The following is an 18,621-nucleotide window of genomic DNA, read 5'->3' as shown; positions in this document are numbered from 1 at the left end:
AGTCTGGTTTCTCCCCTCATCACAGAGCCATAAAGGACAATTAGGGCTGCCAGAGGAGAAAGGGGCCCTTAAGGAGTCCTACAGGTAAGGAAGTGGGGGAAGATGGGGGAAATGAGAGCGTGTGAGGGGGCAGGCAGGGGGAGGGAAGGATGAGCGTAGGAGGGGACACCATGATGGAAGGTCTGTGCTGGGTACTGGCTCTCTGGTTCCCTGCAAGTCCCCTCCCCTCCGTGGTCCTCAGGTTCCTCACATGTAGAATGAAGGATGCTGCACTAGATGGTCTCTCAAGGCCTTTCTACCTTGGCATTCGAGTCGTCTTTCCAGGATCCTAACATGAAGTCTAGGGGGAGGTCCCAGCCAACCCAGGAGGAAGGGTAGAGGAGAGGAATGAGTCGTGTTGGCTCATCCACTACAATTAGGCAGCACCCAGGGATTCCTTGCCTTGTCCTTCTCTTCCTCTTTGCGGTTGGCTGCCTTACTCCTCACCTGCTGCTTCCAGGAAGGGTTTCACGGGGCTAGAGAAGCATGTTGTCCAAGACCAGATATTTGGATTTTCCGAGGTTTGCTTCTCTCCGCTCTGCTCTTGTGACCCCAGATCATGGAGAACATAGTGGTTGCAATGTGAACAAAGGTTACAAATGTCCCAGATAATAATATAAGCAGCTGACATTTATTGAGTACTTACTGTGTGCCAAGCAGTGAGCTGAAGATATCGTATAGAAAGTAGAGGCAGTTATCCTAGTTCAGGAAGGAGGAAACTGAGGATCAGAGAGATTAACTGACTTGCCCAAAGTAAACACAGCTAATGTGGTGGAACCAGGTTTCTTTTTGGTTTTGTTTTAATAAATTTATTTATTTATTTTTGGCTGTGTTGTGTCTTCATTGCTGCGCGTGGGCTTTCTCTAGTTGCGGTGAGCGGGGGCTACTCTGTTGTGGTGTGTGAGCTTCTCATTGCGGTGGCTTCTCTGGTTGCAGAGCACGGGCTCTAGGTGCACGTGCTTCAGTAGTTGTGGCACGCGGGCTCAGTAGTTGTGGTGCATGGGCTTAGTTGCTCCGCGGCATGTGGGATCTTACCAGACCAGGGCTCGAACCCCTGTCCCCTACATTGGCAGACAGATTCTTACCCGCTGTGCTACCAGGGAAGCCGCCTGGAATCAGGTTTTGAATTGAGTCTTTCTCCCGCTCCAAACCTGTTCTTGAACCCTTACCATCCTGTACCTGCTCCACCTTTGTAAACCTGATTTTTACCTACCTGTCTGCCTCCTGTTGCACAGTGCCAGCTAGGAGGGGCAGCCACAGGGCATGGGTCTCAGCCTTGGGACCATTTGCCTTATTGCATGTTGATGCGTTTTGTTTTGTTGGAACATTGCATCAAAACTTCTTCATCTTTTTCAAAATGAAAATAACTTAGCTTTCTTTGATTATAGAAATGTATGCTCATTGTAGATTATTAAAAGGATTTCAAAATAAAGTAAAAATCACCTGAAATCCTTCCACCCAGGGACAGTCACTGCTATCATTTTGATGAATTTTCTTCCAGACGTATCTCTGTGCACTTATTCACAAATAGGTCAAACTGTACACTTTTAGATAAATGGACTCTTGCTACACAGATTGAAATCTTTTTCTCTTACTCAACCAGATGCTACAGACTGCATTCAGTGTTATCACTATGGGTAAAAACAGCATTTAAATTGTAATAGGTGCATGGCATTTAATTATATTTATGTGCTATTATTTATGTAACTGTCATCTATTGATGGGCCTTGCAATAATTTCCATTTTTTAAAATATCTAAACATATATGTGTCAAATATCCTTTAAAAGATGGCATCTTGTTTTGGTTTGCATTTCTTTAATTGTGAGTAAGATTAATCTTGGTTTCAAAGGATTATTGGCATTTGTATATTTGGGAGGTGTGGAAATTCCCTGTTCATGTCCTTTGCCCATTTTTCTGTTAGACTGTATTTTTTTAATTAATGGTTTTTACATGCTCTTTTTAAAGAGTTTAGGCCCTTGTATGTGTTTTACATATTTTTTTCTTAGTTTGTCTCTAAACTTGTTTGTAACATTTTGAATCCCGAAAAATAATAAGTAGTCAAATTAATCTATCTTCTGCTTTATAGCTTAGGTTTTGCTTAGAAATGTTTTCCCTGCTCTGAGATTTAAAAAAAAATACTCTGTGTTTTCTTCAAATACTTTTATGATTTCTGTTTTATGTTGGAATCTTTGATGCACTTAGAATTTGTTTTGGTGTAAAGAGTGAGGGTAGGAATTCAGGTTTATTTGTATTGCAGATCATGAGGCTGTTGCCTCAAAGTTATCTTATTAAATAATCTCTCTCTCCCATGGACTTGAATATCACCCTCATTATGATCTAAATTTCTACCAGCTTTGTGTCTGGAGAATATTGATTCTAAGGTGCGCTGTTGTTTTGTGTGCAGGCGGTTTTTTTATATCCCGGGTTTCCAGCTGGCCTTATTGCTTGTCTGTGACTTTTCTCTTTGAAAACTGAGGTTCTCATCCTATCTAATATCAGGTTAATGACGTCTTTTCCTGGGGAGTGTATTCTGGAGCTAAGGAAATGGTGCAGAGCTGGCCCATTTTCTTTGTGTGGTGACCCTACCCAGTGGCCTCTCCTTTTCTAGGCTCCATGTCTGGCTTTTACAGCACACACCCATGAAAAGACAGTTTTGAAAATCAAAGCCAAGTTTGTATCTGAGCCTGGACTAAGCATGCTTGAGACAACCCTCCCCCCACCCCCCGCTCCCCGCCTCTGCAACATACCTTGTGTCCCTTCCCAGATATTGATTCTATAATTGAGAAGAGTCCACCCCCTGTTTCAGGAGGCCAAAGTTGTCCCCCTGTCGCCTCTACTCCTTAGGAACCATTTATTTTCCAAATGAAAATGTTTAGGTTTCTGAGCACATGGCCTTCTGCAGGCGACTGGCACCATGACTTCCTTTGAATCTGTTGAAGGAATTTAAAAAAAGGCGTTGCTGCTCTTTGCCTCATTGTTCCCCCAGCTTTAATCCTTAAATGATTTAAGGTTATATTGTCCATGCTGCTTCTCAGCCTCTACTCCTGTCACCATTGTGTGGGCACTTGAATTAACAAGATCTCCACTGTGGGTTTGAGGAGTGGGGTGTGCTGAGGGGAGCTGTCACTTTGAGGATTATGGACTGTGCCTTATCTCATTAAATCATGATAATAATAGGTCAGTGCTAGTCATATCCCTACTTTACAGAGTTTAATCAGAGAGGTAAAGTAACTTGCCCAGTAATGCAGCTAGTAAGTGCAGAGCTGGGGTTTGAACAAGGTCTGTTCCACTCCGAAGTCTTGTACCAAACTGCCTTCAGGGACAGGTTTTCACGTTTTGGTGGCAGATAAAAAAAGATTCTTTTCTTTCTCTTCCTTTTCTTTTCTCTTTTCTTTCTTTTCACTTCCCTCTCCCTGTTTTTCCTTCCTTCCTCCCTCCCTCCCTCCCTTCCTTCCTTCTCTTCATCTTTCTTTTTTTTCTTTCGCATCAAAATATTCTTTAATTAAAGCTATATAATATCTCATTCATCTCATTGAGATGCATTTCTAATACATTTACTTCTTTTTTTTTAAGTTAGTACTTTATATTTTTAGAGCAGTTTTAGATTCATAGCAAAATTGAGGGGGGGACTTCCCTGGTGGTCCAGTGGTTAAGACTCTATGCTCCCAGTGCAGGGGGCCTGGGTTCAATCCCTGGTCAGGGACTAAGATCCTGCATGCTGCAACTAAAGATCTCCTGTGCCACAATGAATATCCTGCATGCAGCAACAAAGATCCTGTGGGCTGCAACTAAGATGTGGCGCAGCCAAATAAATAAATTTTTTTTTTTTTTTTTTCTGGTACACAGGCCTCTCACTGTTGTGGCCTCTCCCGTTGTGGAGCACAGGCTCCGGACGCGCAGGCTCAGCGGCCATGGCTCACGGGCCTAGCCGCTCCGCGGCATGTGGGATCTTCCCGGACCGGGGCACGAACCTGTGTCCCCTGCGTCGGCAGGTGGACTCTCAACCACTACGCCACCAGGGAAGCCCCAATAAATATTTTTTTAAAAATTGAGGGGAAGGTACAGAGATTCTCCATATACCTTCTGCCCCCACACATGCGTAGCTTTCCTCATTATCAACATCCCATATTTTTTAAAATTCCTATTTATTGAGGTACAATAATTTATTCACAGTAAAATTTGCTCTTTTTAAAGAGGGATGCAGTTTGATGAATTTTGACAAATGCACGCAGTCATATATCCACCATCCTCATCAAAATATAGAATATTTTAATCACTCCAAAAATTTCCCTTGTGCTGCTTTGTAGTCAAGCGACTTCTCCTACCCCCAGCTCCTGACAGCTACTGATCTGATTTCTGTCCTTACAGTCTTCTCTTTTCTAGAATGTCATAAATGTATTGTAATTATACCATATGTAGCCTTTTGATCTTGCCTTATTTCTCTTTGCATCATGTTTTTGAGATTCATCCATGTTGTTGCATGTATTAAGAGTTAATTCCTTTATATTGCTAAGGAATATTCCATTGTATGGATGGACTGTAATTTGTTTATCCATTTACTGGCTGATGGACATTTGGGTGTTCAGTTTTTGGCTATTACAAATAAAGCTGCTTTGAACATTCACTCACAGATTTTTGTGTGGACAAGTATTTTAATTTCTCTTGGGTAAATACTTTAAATTCTCTTGGGAGTAGGATTGTTGGGCCGAATGGTAACTGTAAGTTTAACTTTTTAAGAGATTGCTAAACTGTCTTTCAAGATGACTGTGCCATTGTGCTTTCCCATCAGCAACGTACGAGAGTTCTTGTTACTCAACTGTCTCACCACTCCTTGTATTATCTATTTAAAAAAAAATTTGGCCATTCTAGTAGGTATGTGGTCGTATCTCACTGTGGTTTTAATGTGCATTTCTCTAATGATTAATGATGTTGAGCATCTTTTCATGTGCTTATTTGCCATTTGTTTGTCTTCTTTGGTGAAGTCTTTGTTCAAATCTTTCCCCATTTAAAAAATTATTTTCTACTTATTGAGTTGTAAGAGTTCTTTATAGGTCTGGCCAACTCAAAGTCTTTGCTTTTGACCATCACATGATACTAACCCCACAAAGATGATAGTAGCAGGTCTAATTGCTGAGCACGTGCCAAGCGCTGAGCTGAGTGATTTACATTTATTATCTAATAAGATTTTCAAAATTGTCGTTATCCCCCTTTTACACATGGGGAAGTTGGATCTCAGGTTATGTCACCTACTCGCTGCATTTCAGATTACCCTAACCTTGGTGGCTTGACACAGCAAACGTTTGTTATCTTAGTTTCTGTGGGCAGGGATCCTGGAAAGGCTTAGCTGGGTCATCCTGGCCCAGGGCCTCTCGTGGGGTTGTAGTTGAGCTGCTGGTTGGGACTGCAGTCATCCCCAGGCTTGTTTGGGGAGGATCTGATTCTAAGCTTACGCTTGTGGTTGCTTGTAGTTATCAGTTCCCCACCCCACAGGCCTCTCCATAAGCTGCTCGGGTGTCCTCATGACATGGCAGCTGGCTTCCCCAGAGTGAGTGATTCTACAGCAAAAGAATGAGAGAGCACGCCCATGACAGAAGCTGTAGTCTTTAAATAACCTTCTCTCAAAGTGATGTCCCATCACATCTGCTGTATTTTATTTCCTGGGTGCGAGTCAGCAAGTCTACCCCACACTCAAGGGAGGGGGTGGTGATTAAGTTCCATGGCTTGAGTGGAGGAATATCAAAGAATTTGCGATGTATCTGGAAGCACAGCTAGTAAATAGCTAAGCTGAGATTTAAGTCCAGGGTGACTGACTTCAGACCTTGCCTCCACATTTCACAAAAGCATTTTAGCTGAGTACTGGGTAGAAAGAAACCTGATTCCTACCCTCTGAGGACTTTTAAGAAGTCCCTCTGAGAAAGTAAGGTAGAAATATACAAGTGGCCAAATAAAAGGAGGAAGAAGAGACGTTGAGAGACAATGGGGCTACTTGGAGGAGTGGCCACAGGAATTCCAAGGGCCAGCTGGCTTGTGCTTTCATGAATTCAGTCCAAGTTGGCTTTCTGACAGAGCTGACTTTGAGAAACAAAGGGGTGGAGAGAGATTTGCACATTGTTCTCAGCAATTCTCAGCAGAGAACCTGTTTGCCAGCCAAACCTCCTCCCTGAAAGAAACAAGATTCTGCCTTGAGATAGCTGCAGAGGCTAAGAAGGGTGTTTTTTTCTTGTGCCATATATGCATTGATCATACTGACATATTCAAGCCAGAACAGCTAATAGCATCATCTGGGCTCCCACACGTTCACCACCCAGCACTTTCCCTGAGGCTGGGTTGCCATGGACAACCAGGGGCTGACTCCCAGCCACTCACGATACTCCTGCATTACCTTGTGCTGCAGATGGCAGCAGAGAAATGAGGTTCCAGGAAGATGCAAATAAACCCTTTGGAGATGTACTGAATCTGGCACTTTTCACTGTCATTTCAGTGCAGTTGACATCTTTATTCAACTCTTTAAAATGACACCAAAAAGCCATTAAGCCATTTGGGCTGGAAGTGGGTGGCTTCCTCCTGAGTTGGTCTGTCCTGCCTTCAGAAGACAGTGTTGGAAACAAGGCTGTTGGCAGGGTGGGTAGGATGACTTCTCACCTGGGCCAGGCCCACGGATGGACACTGCTCCTCCCGCATCTCGGTCCTTTAAATGGACCCAGGAAAGACCCTGGGAAACACCCTGGGGTCCTGAAAACCCCCCATCATTATCCCTGGAATTACTGGCGCTCACTTTCCCGTTCACAGATCATAAGCGTCCTTTTCTACCATTTGTTGGGAATCTGTTTTAGCAGCTGCTTTAAATGGTAGTAATGATGCTGGTGTTGATCTAATAATAGAAGTTAACATTTAGTGTGTGCTGTTTACCGAACGCTGTGCTAAATGCTTTATATCATTTAAGCCTCCTGACACCCATGGGAGAAACATCCTATTATCCTGATATTTTAGGTGATGGAAGCGAGCTTGGCAAGGTTAAGTGCCTGCCCAGGTTCACACAGCTAGTTAGTGACGGGGCTGGTATTTGAGCGCAGGTGTGTCTGACTCCAAAGTCCGTTTCCCACTCCTGCTCTCCTCCGTGGGTCTTGCTCCCGCGCTGCTGCTTCTTCACCTCTCGTGGTCCGTGCACCTTGGCTGTCAGTCCTTGCCTGGAGCACCTGTTGCTCAGAACCTGCTGGGACAAGTCTTCTGCCTCGACCTCGACATGCTCCTTCGGATGAATTTTTGGTGTTAGCCCTGCGGCCCCACGCACCAGGGTAAGAGAGACTCTTGCTTCCTGCCCTGGCCCGAGGGACCGACTGGCTGGGCCTGCCTTCTGCCCAGTTCACCGGTCATGGAAGAGAGTTTGGACACACACTCTACTCTTGCCTGATGAACAAGGTGTGCAGAGCCTGGGTCATTCCACTCCCCTGAGTGCAGAGTCTAATGACTTAGGGTTAGGGTCCTGATGCACAAATGGGCTGGAAAGCTCTGCGCTGTTCACTTCCTGCCCTCCCCCTGGCTAGTCTCTGCTACCTGATGGCTCTCAGACACAGAGCAGTTGTCATGTTGTGAGGAGGGACCAACATGCCTGCACTGACACAGTCACGCTGGTGGAGTTCAGACTCATCCAAGTGAAAGAAACAGTGTTAAATGTTTTTTTAAAAAATCATCTTGTTATGCTGGGAGTGAAATTTCCTTCCCAAGGACTCAGGTAGTCTTTACATGGTCTCACTAATGTCCCTAAAGTAAATGGCCATTTGACTTTCTAAAATGAGAGTGTTTTCCTTGGGAGTGGTCCAGTAGCCATGTCCTGCACAGTCGAGTCTGGCTCACCAGTGTTGTGTCACCCAGAACTCTCCACTCACCAAGAGGTCTGCAGCCTTTAACACAGTGATGACTGAGACTTGGGGTCAGGACCCTGGGTGCCCTGCAGGGCTCCCAAGTACATTGCTGTCCTTGAGTGTGATGAGGTTATGTTTGGTCTAGCATAATTGTTAGCCTGGAACTAGTTCTTTAGTATTTTATGATTCCCATATGACCACCGGTAGTTCTTACTCAGAGTTACCTTGAAGGATAAATGTTAAACATAGTGATCATTTAATAAGCTGATTTGACTCAGTAATTTCTATTAAAGACATTACACATCTTTAGTAAAGTGGGACTTAGGGGTGTCAGGGGAAGAAAGAAATATGCCTATTGAAGTCTTTGGGCCTGAGTTTTTCTGGAAATGTCAAATGTGGGCTTGCAAGAAAGAATGGTTCAAGTCTCTTCTTGCCCTGACAAGAAGAGACTTGAGTATCTGGAGGCTTACAGTTTCAGAGATGTAATACATGTAGACTTTGGGGAATACTCGTTTTTGTCTAATTGGTTGCTAAAATCAGGTATCTATGGAAACAACCATCTGTTAGTAGTCAAGATAGGAAATGTATTCTTTTTATGCTGTACAATTACACAGTGATGACCGTAGTGCTCCTTGTATGATGGCTTTTTGTAAGACCTGCCATGGAAATTGGACTTCTCATGTCTACGAGAGAAGGAGAAAGTATACCTACTCCTCCCTCTGCCTTGAGCTACCTCTACATTTTCAGAAACCAATGGTCCTACCCCCATGAAACCTCATAATTGCTCTTCCCAGATTATTGTACAAGTTTGGAATTTTAAAAGTCGTCTCTCACCAGTGGTTTTATAAGCTCAAAGGCAAGTTTATTTTGAAAACCTTGTTCTGTATCTTTTTTGTCTTTCTATGCAGGTTTTACTTTAACATTAAATTTTTTGCATTTCTATAATATCGCTTCTGTGTTACTATGAAAATTCTCAGAGATGAGTGCTGGATTTTCTCCAGTATGAATGTACCTCCCTACCCTGGCGGAAGATGGTTTCTGGGACATGGTTAAGTCCCCTGAAGCTTTGCCTTTTTTGTTTATAGAAGAGGTCTTGATAGCTTATGCAAAGAGTAAACAGCCTTCTGGTGGTTGAGTCAAAAGATGGGAAAAGCTCTCTTTCTCTTTTTGTTTGTTTTCCTCAAATTCTGTCCCCAGAATTGTAATCTGGTGTCTAACATGTTTTAACCCAAGAAAGAGACATTCTAGCTTGTGTGTGTGTGTTTTTTTTTTATTTAACTGTGTATTTTTTTTTAATTAAAAAAATTATTTAATTTATTTATTTTTGGCTGTGTTGGGTCTTTGTTGCTGCGTGCGGGCTTTCTCTAGTTGCAGCGAGTGGGGGCCACTCTTCGTTGAGGTGTGCAGGCTTCTCATTGCGGTGGCTTCTCTTGTTGCGGAGCACGGGCTCTAGGCACGTGGGCTTCAGTAGTTGTGGCACGTGGGTTCAGTAGTTGTGGCTCATGGGCTCTAGAGTGCAGGCTCAGTGATTGTGGTGCATGGGCTTAGTTGCTTCACGGCATGTGGGATCTTCCTGGACCAGGGCTTGAACCCGAGTCCCCTGCGTTGGCAGGCAGATTTTTAACCACTGTGTCACCAGGGAAGCCCTGTAACTATGTATTTTTTCATTTAACTCTTTGCATGTGGTCTTTACTATTCATTTATTCTTTATTCCAAATAAATATTTGAGTCATCACTTTTACCTGGTACCCTAGGGCCCTAGGGTTATCTTGGTGATTGAGGCAGGTACATTTTTCTGCGCTGCCAGGGCTCACTGTCTAGAAGGGAGACAAGGTTACTGGACAGTTACAGCACAACGTGGGGCACTTTTAGTGGGAGAACCCAGGGCATATGTGTTCTCAGAGAAGGACCTGTAACTCAGCTTTGGAGGTCAGAGAGGTCCTCTTGGAGGAAGTGACGTGTAAACTGAGACCTGAAAGATAAGCAGTTGTTGGGGGGGATCAGATGGGGGAAGAGTGTCTCAAGGAGAGGGTGTTGGGTACTTGATGTCACTGCAGAAAGAAAACTAAAAACTAGTTTTATTCCCAGTTAGCCCCAAAATCAGATTTCAGAGAAAATCCTTGTAATGGTTTGACTTCATTTCAACTTTACCAACTCAAAACCAGAAAGACAGTACAAGTTCTAGGTATGTTTTTGAATGCGGGTCATTCAGCCCTGGAGGAATAAGTTGGGCATTGTCTGAAGTTTGCCAAGAGGCTGTGTTCATTAACATCCCTCTTGAACTGTTCATGGATGCCTATCTAAGCAAAGAATTACAGATGGGAAGGAATGTAGAATTCTGCATCTCTCTGAAAAGGGCTGCTCTTGACACAGGGCAGTGGACCTTCTGAGCAGAGGAAAGTCAAATGCAGAACATTTATTTATGGAGGCACCAACAGCTCTAAGTCTGGACTATGTGTGCTGGGTTCCTTTGGCATGTTCCAGAAGTCAGAACGGAATTCTGAGTTTTTGAACATTGGTCACTTACATTCGGTCACAGAAGCGCTATAGACTAACTCTGATGACCAGTGACCACCCACATGGGCAGTAGGTGAGCCTGAATCTAGAATCTTGGGTCATAAATAATTGATCTTGAGCAATGACTGTCAGCCCTATACCTGTCTCCCTATATGGTGGGTAATGTTTAGCTGCACTCACAGAGTTTGATGATCACTTTTCTCCCCAGAAATGCTTTGCAGGGAAGCAGGGATCACTGTGATAATTATAACGGCAGAAATGGTTGATGGTACATCATCAGGAAATCTCTATGTTTGTGGGTTAAAACAGGAATTGTCAAAGTATGACTCTTGGAAATGCAGCATCAGCATCAACTGGGAACTTGTTAGAAATGCATATTTTCAGTCCCGCTTCAGACCTACTGAGTCAGAAACTCTGTGGCGTAGGGCCCAGCAATTTGTGTCTCAGCAAGCCTTCAAGGGGATTCTGATGCACATTGAAGTTTGAGAACCATTGTGGTAAATAAGACAAGCCACAGATAATGAGAAGATCCTGTGACTTATGTTGATTGTCTGCCTGTGACTTTATCCCTCTCTCTCCACTTAAGAAGGCAATTTGGAATGAGTGAGTGAGAGTGAAGTCATTGTGGCGACAGCCATGAATTTGTAGACTTACTGACATATGTAAACTATTGTTAACTTTGGTGCTTTAATTTTTATTTATTAATAACACATGACAAAAGTCACAGCAATGGGGATACCACAGTGAACTGCTGAAGTTCTGTTGCTGCAGGCAGAACAGTGGCTTTCATTGTTTTTTAAAATACTACATCCTACGCTAAGAAATATGTTTAAATTGCTCTCTAGGAGATACATACATGTGTGTATAACCAGAACAAATATTTCATGAAATAACATCCTTACTATATTTTCTGTGCTGTTCTATTAAAAAGTATGCTGGTTGAAACCCGTTAAATTGATCTAGTGACCCACCAATGAAATGTGACCTGCAGTTTGAAAAACACGGTGTAGTGAGCTGTCCTGGCATAGACCCTGTCTCTGGAGCAGGAGAGAGGTGGGGCTGCACTCACTCCTGTGTTAGGTGCACTTGGCTCTCAGTCTCTCTTCTGCTGCGCTTAGCTGTGTGACCTTGGGCAATTTACCTATGTTCTCTGAGCTTTACTTTCCTGACCTGTCAATGTGGACGATAATATCTACCTTGCAGAGTTGTGGTGACAGACAAATGACAACATACTTCCCAAGATGACTGGCAGTGGTAGCCACTACCTTACTTGTGGAAATAACACTATAGCACTGTGTTTTCAGAACATCATCAGTTACATGCATTTTTGTGGTGACCACCACAAAGCGGTGTTTTACAAATTTTTTCCCATACTGCAGTGAATAAGTGCTCCCTATAATCTATGCATTCAGAAATATTTTTGAATAAATTTTATCTTAAAATGCATCCAAATTCTGTACTCTATTCCAAAATATATGCATATTTTGATATATATATGGGAATATTTTATTTTGATTTAAAGTTTAGTCCCCTTGCCCCCAATGCTTAAGGACACTCAGATTGCAGAAGATGCCCCAAGTGGCTATACCCCCAACACAGCCCTGAGCAGGGGCACTTGGGAAGCGTAGACTTTACGGTTGTGTTTCTGTGGGAAGATGCTCGTTAGACTTTTCTTGAACGTTCAGACCTGTTGGTGATTAGGGGCAGCACCTTCACGTACGTAGCTCTGTAAACTGGCATCTCAGATCATCCACGGACCCTGGGCAGTGAGCATGTGGACGTAACAGGGATTGATGACCCATGAATCTGGATGTTGGGGAGACCCAGCTAATGTCCACTTGTCTTTCTGGAGGTCATGATCGTGGTTGGCGGCCAGGCACCCAAGGCCATCCGCAGTGTGGAGTGCTATGATTTTGAGGAGGACCGGTGGGATCAGATTGCTGAGCTCCCCTCCAGGAGATGCAGAGCAGGTGAGCCGCACTGCCTCCCGGTGTGCAGGCTGCCTTTCCACTCCGCCCCACCCCTGCCGCCACCGCAGGTCTCTACTGGGTGCCACAGTCCTGCTCCTTGTTTCCAAAAGCATCTGTGCATTCCACACTCCCTTCCTTTCCCTTCCCCACCTGCACAGTTTCTAGCTGCACCTTCAGGGGTCAGTTCTCATGTGCTTAGGGACTTCAGACTAATCCAGGTACTTGCTTGAATCAAACAAAACTAGAAATGCAAATGTGAGAAGAAATCCAGTGAGTCCCAAATATCTAAAGTTGGAGATCACCTTCTGTGGTGAATTATTTACATGCCTGCCTCGTTCCCCCATTGTCACTCATTAACGTGAGTCATCAGCCGTCTGAGATGACCTTGATGCCTTGGTTTCCTGTGCCTCAGGTGTGGTGTTCATGGCTGGCCACGTGTACGCTGTGGGCGGGTTCAATGGTTCACTGCGTGTGCGGACAGTGGACGTGTATGACGGGGTGAAGGACCAGTGGACGTCCATCGCCAGCATGCAGGAGCGCCGGAGCACGCTGGGAGCAGCTGTGCTCAACGACCTGCTCTACGCCGTCGGGGGCTTTGATGGCAGTACTGGTAGGTCCCGGACTCAGTCCCCATCCAGCCTAGGACACACCTTCCATGCAACCCTGGTTTGGTCAGCCATTTCTTGGGCCAACCGCTGGTCCCTCTGTAGCTACTGCCCCGAGAACATACCCATCCTTCCTCCTCTCCCAGCTTGCATGTCAGAGGCGCACCTTCCTACACACAGAATATGTAACTGCCCACGTGCTGTCATTTCTAGGGCTCTAGGAAGGACCCCACACTCAGAAGAGGCCCTTTTCTCCTTTCCAGTGTCTGTTAACCCATTTATTCTGGAGATGAGGCTTAGAGCAAGCTCAGCTGGATGGTGTCTCAGAACTGTGGTCTGAACCCTCCTCTGAACAGATGAGGGAGCTAAGGTTCAGCTATGGGAAGAGACGTGGCTTAGGTCACACAGTCTTTGCCCATTGCCCTTTCTACTGCCCTACCAAAGCTGTGCAAGGTTGTGCCACTGCAGAAGCGTCCCCTTGCTCCTGGCTTTCATCTAGCTCCAAAATAAGCATTAGAAACTACTAGTGGACATGGACTTGGAGAGATTATCTCCAGGTGGATGTCTCTGTTGACAGCAACTCTGTTAAACTAAAGTGATACCTTTTGGCCCCCAGTGACAGGAAAAACAATATATTTTACCTCCCTGAAATTTCATTTGTGTCTTCACCAATTGGTAACCTTTTTCAGCCTTCTCTTTGCCTGTTTCATTAATGCCAAGATCTGTAGCCCCTCCAGAGGCTGCTTCTAGTGAGTGGGAACTGGGAATAAAGAGAACAAAGGATAGTGGGGCATTGTTTCTTTTAGGCATTGCTTTTGGCTGCCAGTAGAAAACCTGATTAAACTGTGGCTTAAACAAATGAGAGCTTTTGCTTTGTTCATGAAACAAGAAATTCAGAGGTTGGCAGTTGCCACCTTCATCCAGTTGCTCAAGGATACTGGGGCCAAGTTCCTGAAGAGTCTTTTGGACTTATCCTCATGGTCACAAGGTGGCTGTTACATCCAGCCAACACATTTGTGTTCCAGGTAGCAAGAAGCAGGAAGGGGGGTGGGGGCTTATCAGAAAAGCAAAGGCTGTTTCAGAGATCCTGCTTAGATTGCATTGACTTGGTCACCCACAGCTCCAAGGGATTCTGGAAAGGTAAGTTTTCAGACTTCCAGCCTCTAAAATAGAGGAAGACAAGGGAAAAGAGGGATAGAATAGGTGTTCAGCGAGGCAACCTCAGGTATTTATTCCTTTCTGTCGGTTTTATGGTTTACGTTATACCCCTGGGCCTCTCACAGCCCACCCTCTAGGTCAGGTCTTAGTGGTCCCCTCAGGCAGACACAGTGCAGATGTGTTTAGGGAGGTGCCATGGGCTGCACAGTGAGGCAGAGGTAGTGCTGAGTCATACACCCAGGTTTCCAGCCCCCAGGTCTGCACTGTCCCCCATCCTCACTGTTCGCACAGCAGCGTGAGGCTTGGCACCATAGAAACCTCATGAGTCTCTTGTCTCCCAGGCCTGGCGTCAGTGGAAGCCTATAGCTACAAGACCAACGAGTGGTTCTTCGTGGCCCCAATGAACACACGGCGGAGCAGTGTGGGTGTGGGTGTCGTAGAGGGTAAGGAGCGGCAGTGGGTGGTGGCCTGTTCCTGCCCTGGCCCCTGGGCCTTCTCCTGGTGTCCTGACTCTATTCCTCCCGTTACTGCTGAGTCTGGTACTAGTATCCTGATGAGCGGATGAGAAGAATTGAGACTCAGAAAGGTGAAGCTACTGGCCCAAGGCTAGAAAGTGGGTGAGCTGTGTTGGGGGGCGTGGGAGGAGCCTAGAGGGGAGATGCTGGCCTGTTGCTTTGGCCACTTGTCTCTATTACGAGTTGGAGAATCCAGAGTCAAGATATAACCCAGGAGTATAATGTGGAGGGGGTGAGAGTCAATTGTTTGTTTAATTTTGTCCTCATGTTCACATGTTAAGCATTATTAACAGAGCCCCGAGTGAGGTGGGCACCTTTCCCCGGTTCTGATTAGTCACTACAAGACAGGTTGGTGGGTCCTGCTCTAGTCAGGAAAGGTGTGTGCGGTGAGACAGGAGCGAATGGTGAGGTCTGGGGGCTGTTTAGACAGTGCACTGTAGTTTTTAAACGGTTTTCATCTCCAATTTCTCATTTTGTTCCTAAAACTCTCCTGAAGGAGATGGGCAGGACTTAGATTTTCTCTGTTCTCCAGAAAGGGAAACTGGTCCCAGAGGGGTAATCAATGTGCCCTGTGCTAGTAAATAGCACAGCCACTCCTTGAACCCAGGTCTTCTAACTCCCAACTCAGACCATTAGCAAATGCTAATAGAGAGACATTTTAGAAATATGCATGAATTCAACGTATTAAAGCATAGAGTATTATTTGGACTAAAATGCTATACTTTGCAGGACAACACTGATTCATTAACCTGTCCTGAAGTGGGAATTTAGCTGGAAATCTGTGCATTCACACATGTATACAGGCATTTTCTATGTCACGTGCACACACAACACATACACATGCTTCGGGGAGAGTGTAATGTGCGGTGAGTTAGACATTAATATAAGGATTCTTTTCTCTCGCTGCATTTCTTGGTCCATACCAGTATTATGTAGTTTAAATTTTAATTTAAAAGTATATTGTTCTAACATACTGAATGAGTCATCTTAGTGAGTGCAAGGATTTTTGTCCTCCTACTGAGATAAAATTGTTTCTTGCAATCTCATCCTCCCGTTGGAACAGAAGTTGATTTGTCTGCCAAATGCAAGTGCTTTGTCTAGCCACCTTCCCATTTCCCCCGTTTTTCCTTAGCCAGGAATATCAAACAATAGAGTTGGGGTTAAAAATAGCGTATCCCTGAAAGGAGAAACACTGAGTGGGTATTTTTTCAGCTGACGCAGAGTTGGAATGGTTGATGGGGGTTAGGGGAGATACCTTCCTGGTACTCATTTGAAATACTCCCCTTGACAGAGCCTTCTGCGAGCATGTTCTGTGTGGCAGAAGTGCTGTGTGGTAGCACGCCCTGTTGACCCGGAGGACAGACTGGGGATTTATTGATCTTGTCCAACCTGAATCTGAAGCTGTTTCGGCTGGGAGTCACCCTGGGGCAGCAGAGTCCAATGGACAGCTTTGGTGCGAATGTCCAGGGAGGGTCTTAAGTGGAGGCTCCTTCCCCGTGGCCCTGAAGATACAGCTCCTCACGCTGTCTGCACAGAACCCGCCTCCCTCTCATCGTCTCCTTACCATGGCTACATAGCCTAAATAACACTGGGGAAAAAAGAAAGAAAATCAGGATCATCTGCTACTGGCTGCCTTGAAGAATCTCTACATAGGAAGAGGGACAGTGAGGCTGGGAGATTAGGCAGAAGCTCCCTGCAGAGCGGAGGTTGTGTGTTACAGAGCCTGGGGTTGCCCTCAGGAGCTTCTCTTCTCCTCCACGCCCCAGGCCTGTCTCCTCCCTAGTGATGGACAGCTGGCTGGGCAGGTGGTTACCTCTGAGCCAGCACACACCACGAGAGTAGCCTGGGTCCTGGGGGAGCTCTGAGTCAGGATTTTGCCCTCTGGCTTAGGCGAGGGCAGAGTCAGGAGGAGGTGTCCTTTTCTTCTAGAAGGGCTGGTTGAGAGGGCTGTGGGGGCAGAACACAAACCCAGGCTCAATGATAGAAGAAGGAATAATTTTACATCTGATGCAGCAAACGTCCTGATGGTACAACATAGTTCTGAGCCTGAGAATCTCTTTCTAACTTAAAATGATTGTAGATTTTTCACATACTTGGTTGTACTCTTGGTACCTCTCCATTAAGAAAGCACATAGTGACCAAAAAAATCTTTTGATTGAGTAACCCTGTTAAGTAGATTTGCATCTGGTGGTGTTTATTTAGTCTGTAGCTAGTGTTTAAGATCCTTATTATAATTCCAGGGTCCCCATAGGACTGAGACCCCAGGTGAGGTAGGACACCCACACCCAACACACACACACACACACACACACACACACACACACACACACACACACCACACACACACACACACACACACACACACGAGACCTTCCCACTGTATTCTAAGACTACATGTTAAACCCAAATGTTTGAATCTCTCTCTGAGATCATTCAAATACCAATTTCCTTCCCCCTTGCCCAACCTCACCACCATCCTCAGAACAAACTGTTGCTCTTTGATAGCCGTTTATGGTATTTTATTTTTAAAATAGGTGATGGTGCTTCAGGGGTCTTGTGCATGGCTCAGAGATTGCACGGGAGTCTGCAGATAAATTCCAGCCAACCCATCCCACAGTGCACACAGAGCACTCCATTCACACGTTGCACCTGCCCGGGTTGTGGACAGAGTACAAAACATGGAGGAGACAATGTTTGGGTTCTTGTTGGAGAATATTTTTCCTTATTTGTTCTGTCTGCTATTGTGAGCCTTTACCCAGAAAGTCTGCCTGCCTGGCTGCACCTGGGGCCCTCAAGCTTTCCATCTCTCCGGTGCCTTGTTCTGGAGAAGATCTAATGAGTTCACTAGGAAGAATATGTTGAGCCCCAGTGACAGCAGGCCATCGCTTTGCACTGGCTGTTTGGGGTGTGCTTTTTGAGAAAGAGGTTCAGTCAGTACTGCTTTGAGGAGGAACTCAGGGCTTAAGAGGAAGTAGGAGACAGAGTCGTGAAGCATGCTTACCCTGGTTGGGGAGGGAGTCGTGGTCTTCCTGGGGGAGGGAGTCCTGAACCCTGATGGAGGTGAGGGTGCCCCAGTGGGTTACAAGTGGAGTTTCCGCCACGCTCCAGTTCTATGCGAGTCTGAAGCACCACCCTCAGCCACTTTGTCTGTTCCAGGGAAGCTGTATGCCGTTGGGGGTTATGATGGGGCTTCCCGCCAGTGCCTGAGCACCGTGGAGCAGTACAACCCAGCGACCAATGAATGGACATACGTGGCAGACATGAGCACTCGTCGCAGCGGCGCAGGTACAGTGGGGGGGGGGCAAGGTCAGGGGTCAGGCTGTGTCTGATCTCACAGGTGGGTCTGGAGGCCAAGAGCTTAACATTCTACCTTATTTTCCCTCCCTCTTCTCTCCTTTCAGTGTATATAATCCCACTTGCACCTTTGCAGCTGACACAAGCACTTAGGAGTTAACCCTTCTCAGGGGGATCCCTTTGGTAGAGAACAGATGAGATCATATTCCCTTCATCGTCATCTCTTCCATTTCTTTGGAGGTGTCTGCATCTCTTGAAAAGTGAAGCTTGCTATGTGCCAGGTGCTGTCCTAATAAGCACTTCCTATGCCTCATTTTATTTAATCCTCTTCACAGCCCTGCAAGGTAGACACGACATAACTCCACTTAACAGATTTAGAAAGTAAGTCAACCAGGGGTTGAGTAATTAGCCCAAGGTCATATCATTAGTCACTGGCAAAGTTGGGATTCCTACTCAGGTTTGTTGCATTTTGAAGTTAGATTTTTTGGACCCCAGATTATCAGAGTCTCATTCTCATGAAGTAGTGTGACAAGCATGGCTGTCCCAGTCTTCCTTGGAAAAGCTAAACTTGCCTGTCTCTGTCTTGGGGGCTGAAAGCCAAGCTATTAGTGTTAATATCTGGAGATAAACTTATGTCTCCCCCCAACTTTTCTTCACTTC

At 45.4% G+C, this 18,621-nt stretch overlaps 1 protein-coding gene across 7 annotated transcripts in view; it reads left to right on the top strand.

Annotated features, from left to right (window-relative positions):
- KLHL3 (kelch like family member 3) overlaps positions 1 to 18,621 on the top strand; it is a 110,585-nt gene that overhangs the window by 79,862 nt on the left and 12,102 nt on the right. For all 7 annotated transcript variants that reach the window (XM_079916661.1, XM_079916665.1, XM_079916664.1 and 4 more), the window contains 4 exons: positions 12,272 to 12,389; positions 12,802 to 12,999; positions 14,494 to 14,595; positions 17,824 to 17,952. In XM_079916661.1, coding sequence (XP_079772787.1) covers positions 12,272 to 12,389; positions 12,802 to 12,999; positions 14,494 to 14,595; positions 17,824 to 17,952 — 547 coding nt within the window. The remainder of the gene's footprint in view (positions 1 to 12,271; positions 12,390 to 12,801; positions 13,000 to 14,493; positions 14,596 to 17,823; positions 17,953 to 18,621) is intronic.

Source organism: Stenella coeruleoalba (genome assembly GCF_951394435.1).
Source record: "Stenella coeruleoalba genome assembly, chromosome: 3".
Lineage (NCBI taxonomy): Eukaryota > Metazoa > Chordata > Mammalia > Artiodactyla > Delphinidae > Stenella > Stenella coeruleoalba.
Note: the sequence above shows the minus strand (reverse complement) of the source record. Positions and strands in the feature narration are given on the sequence as shown.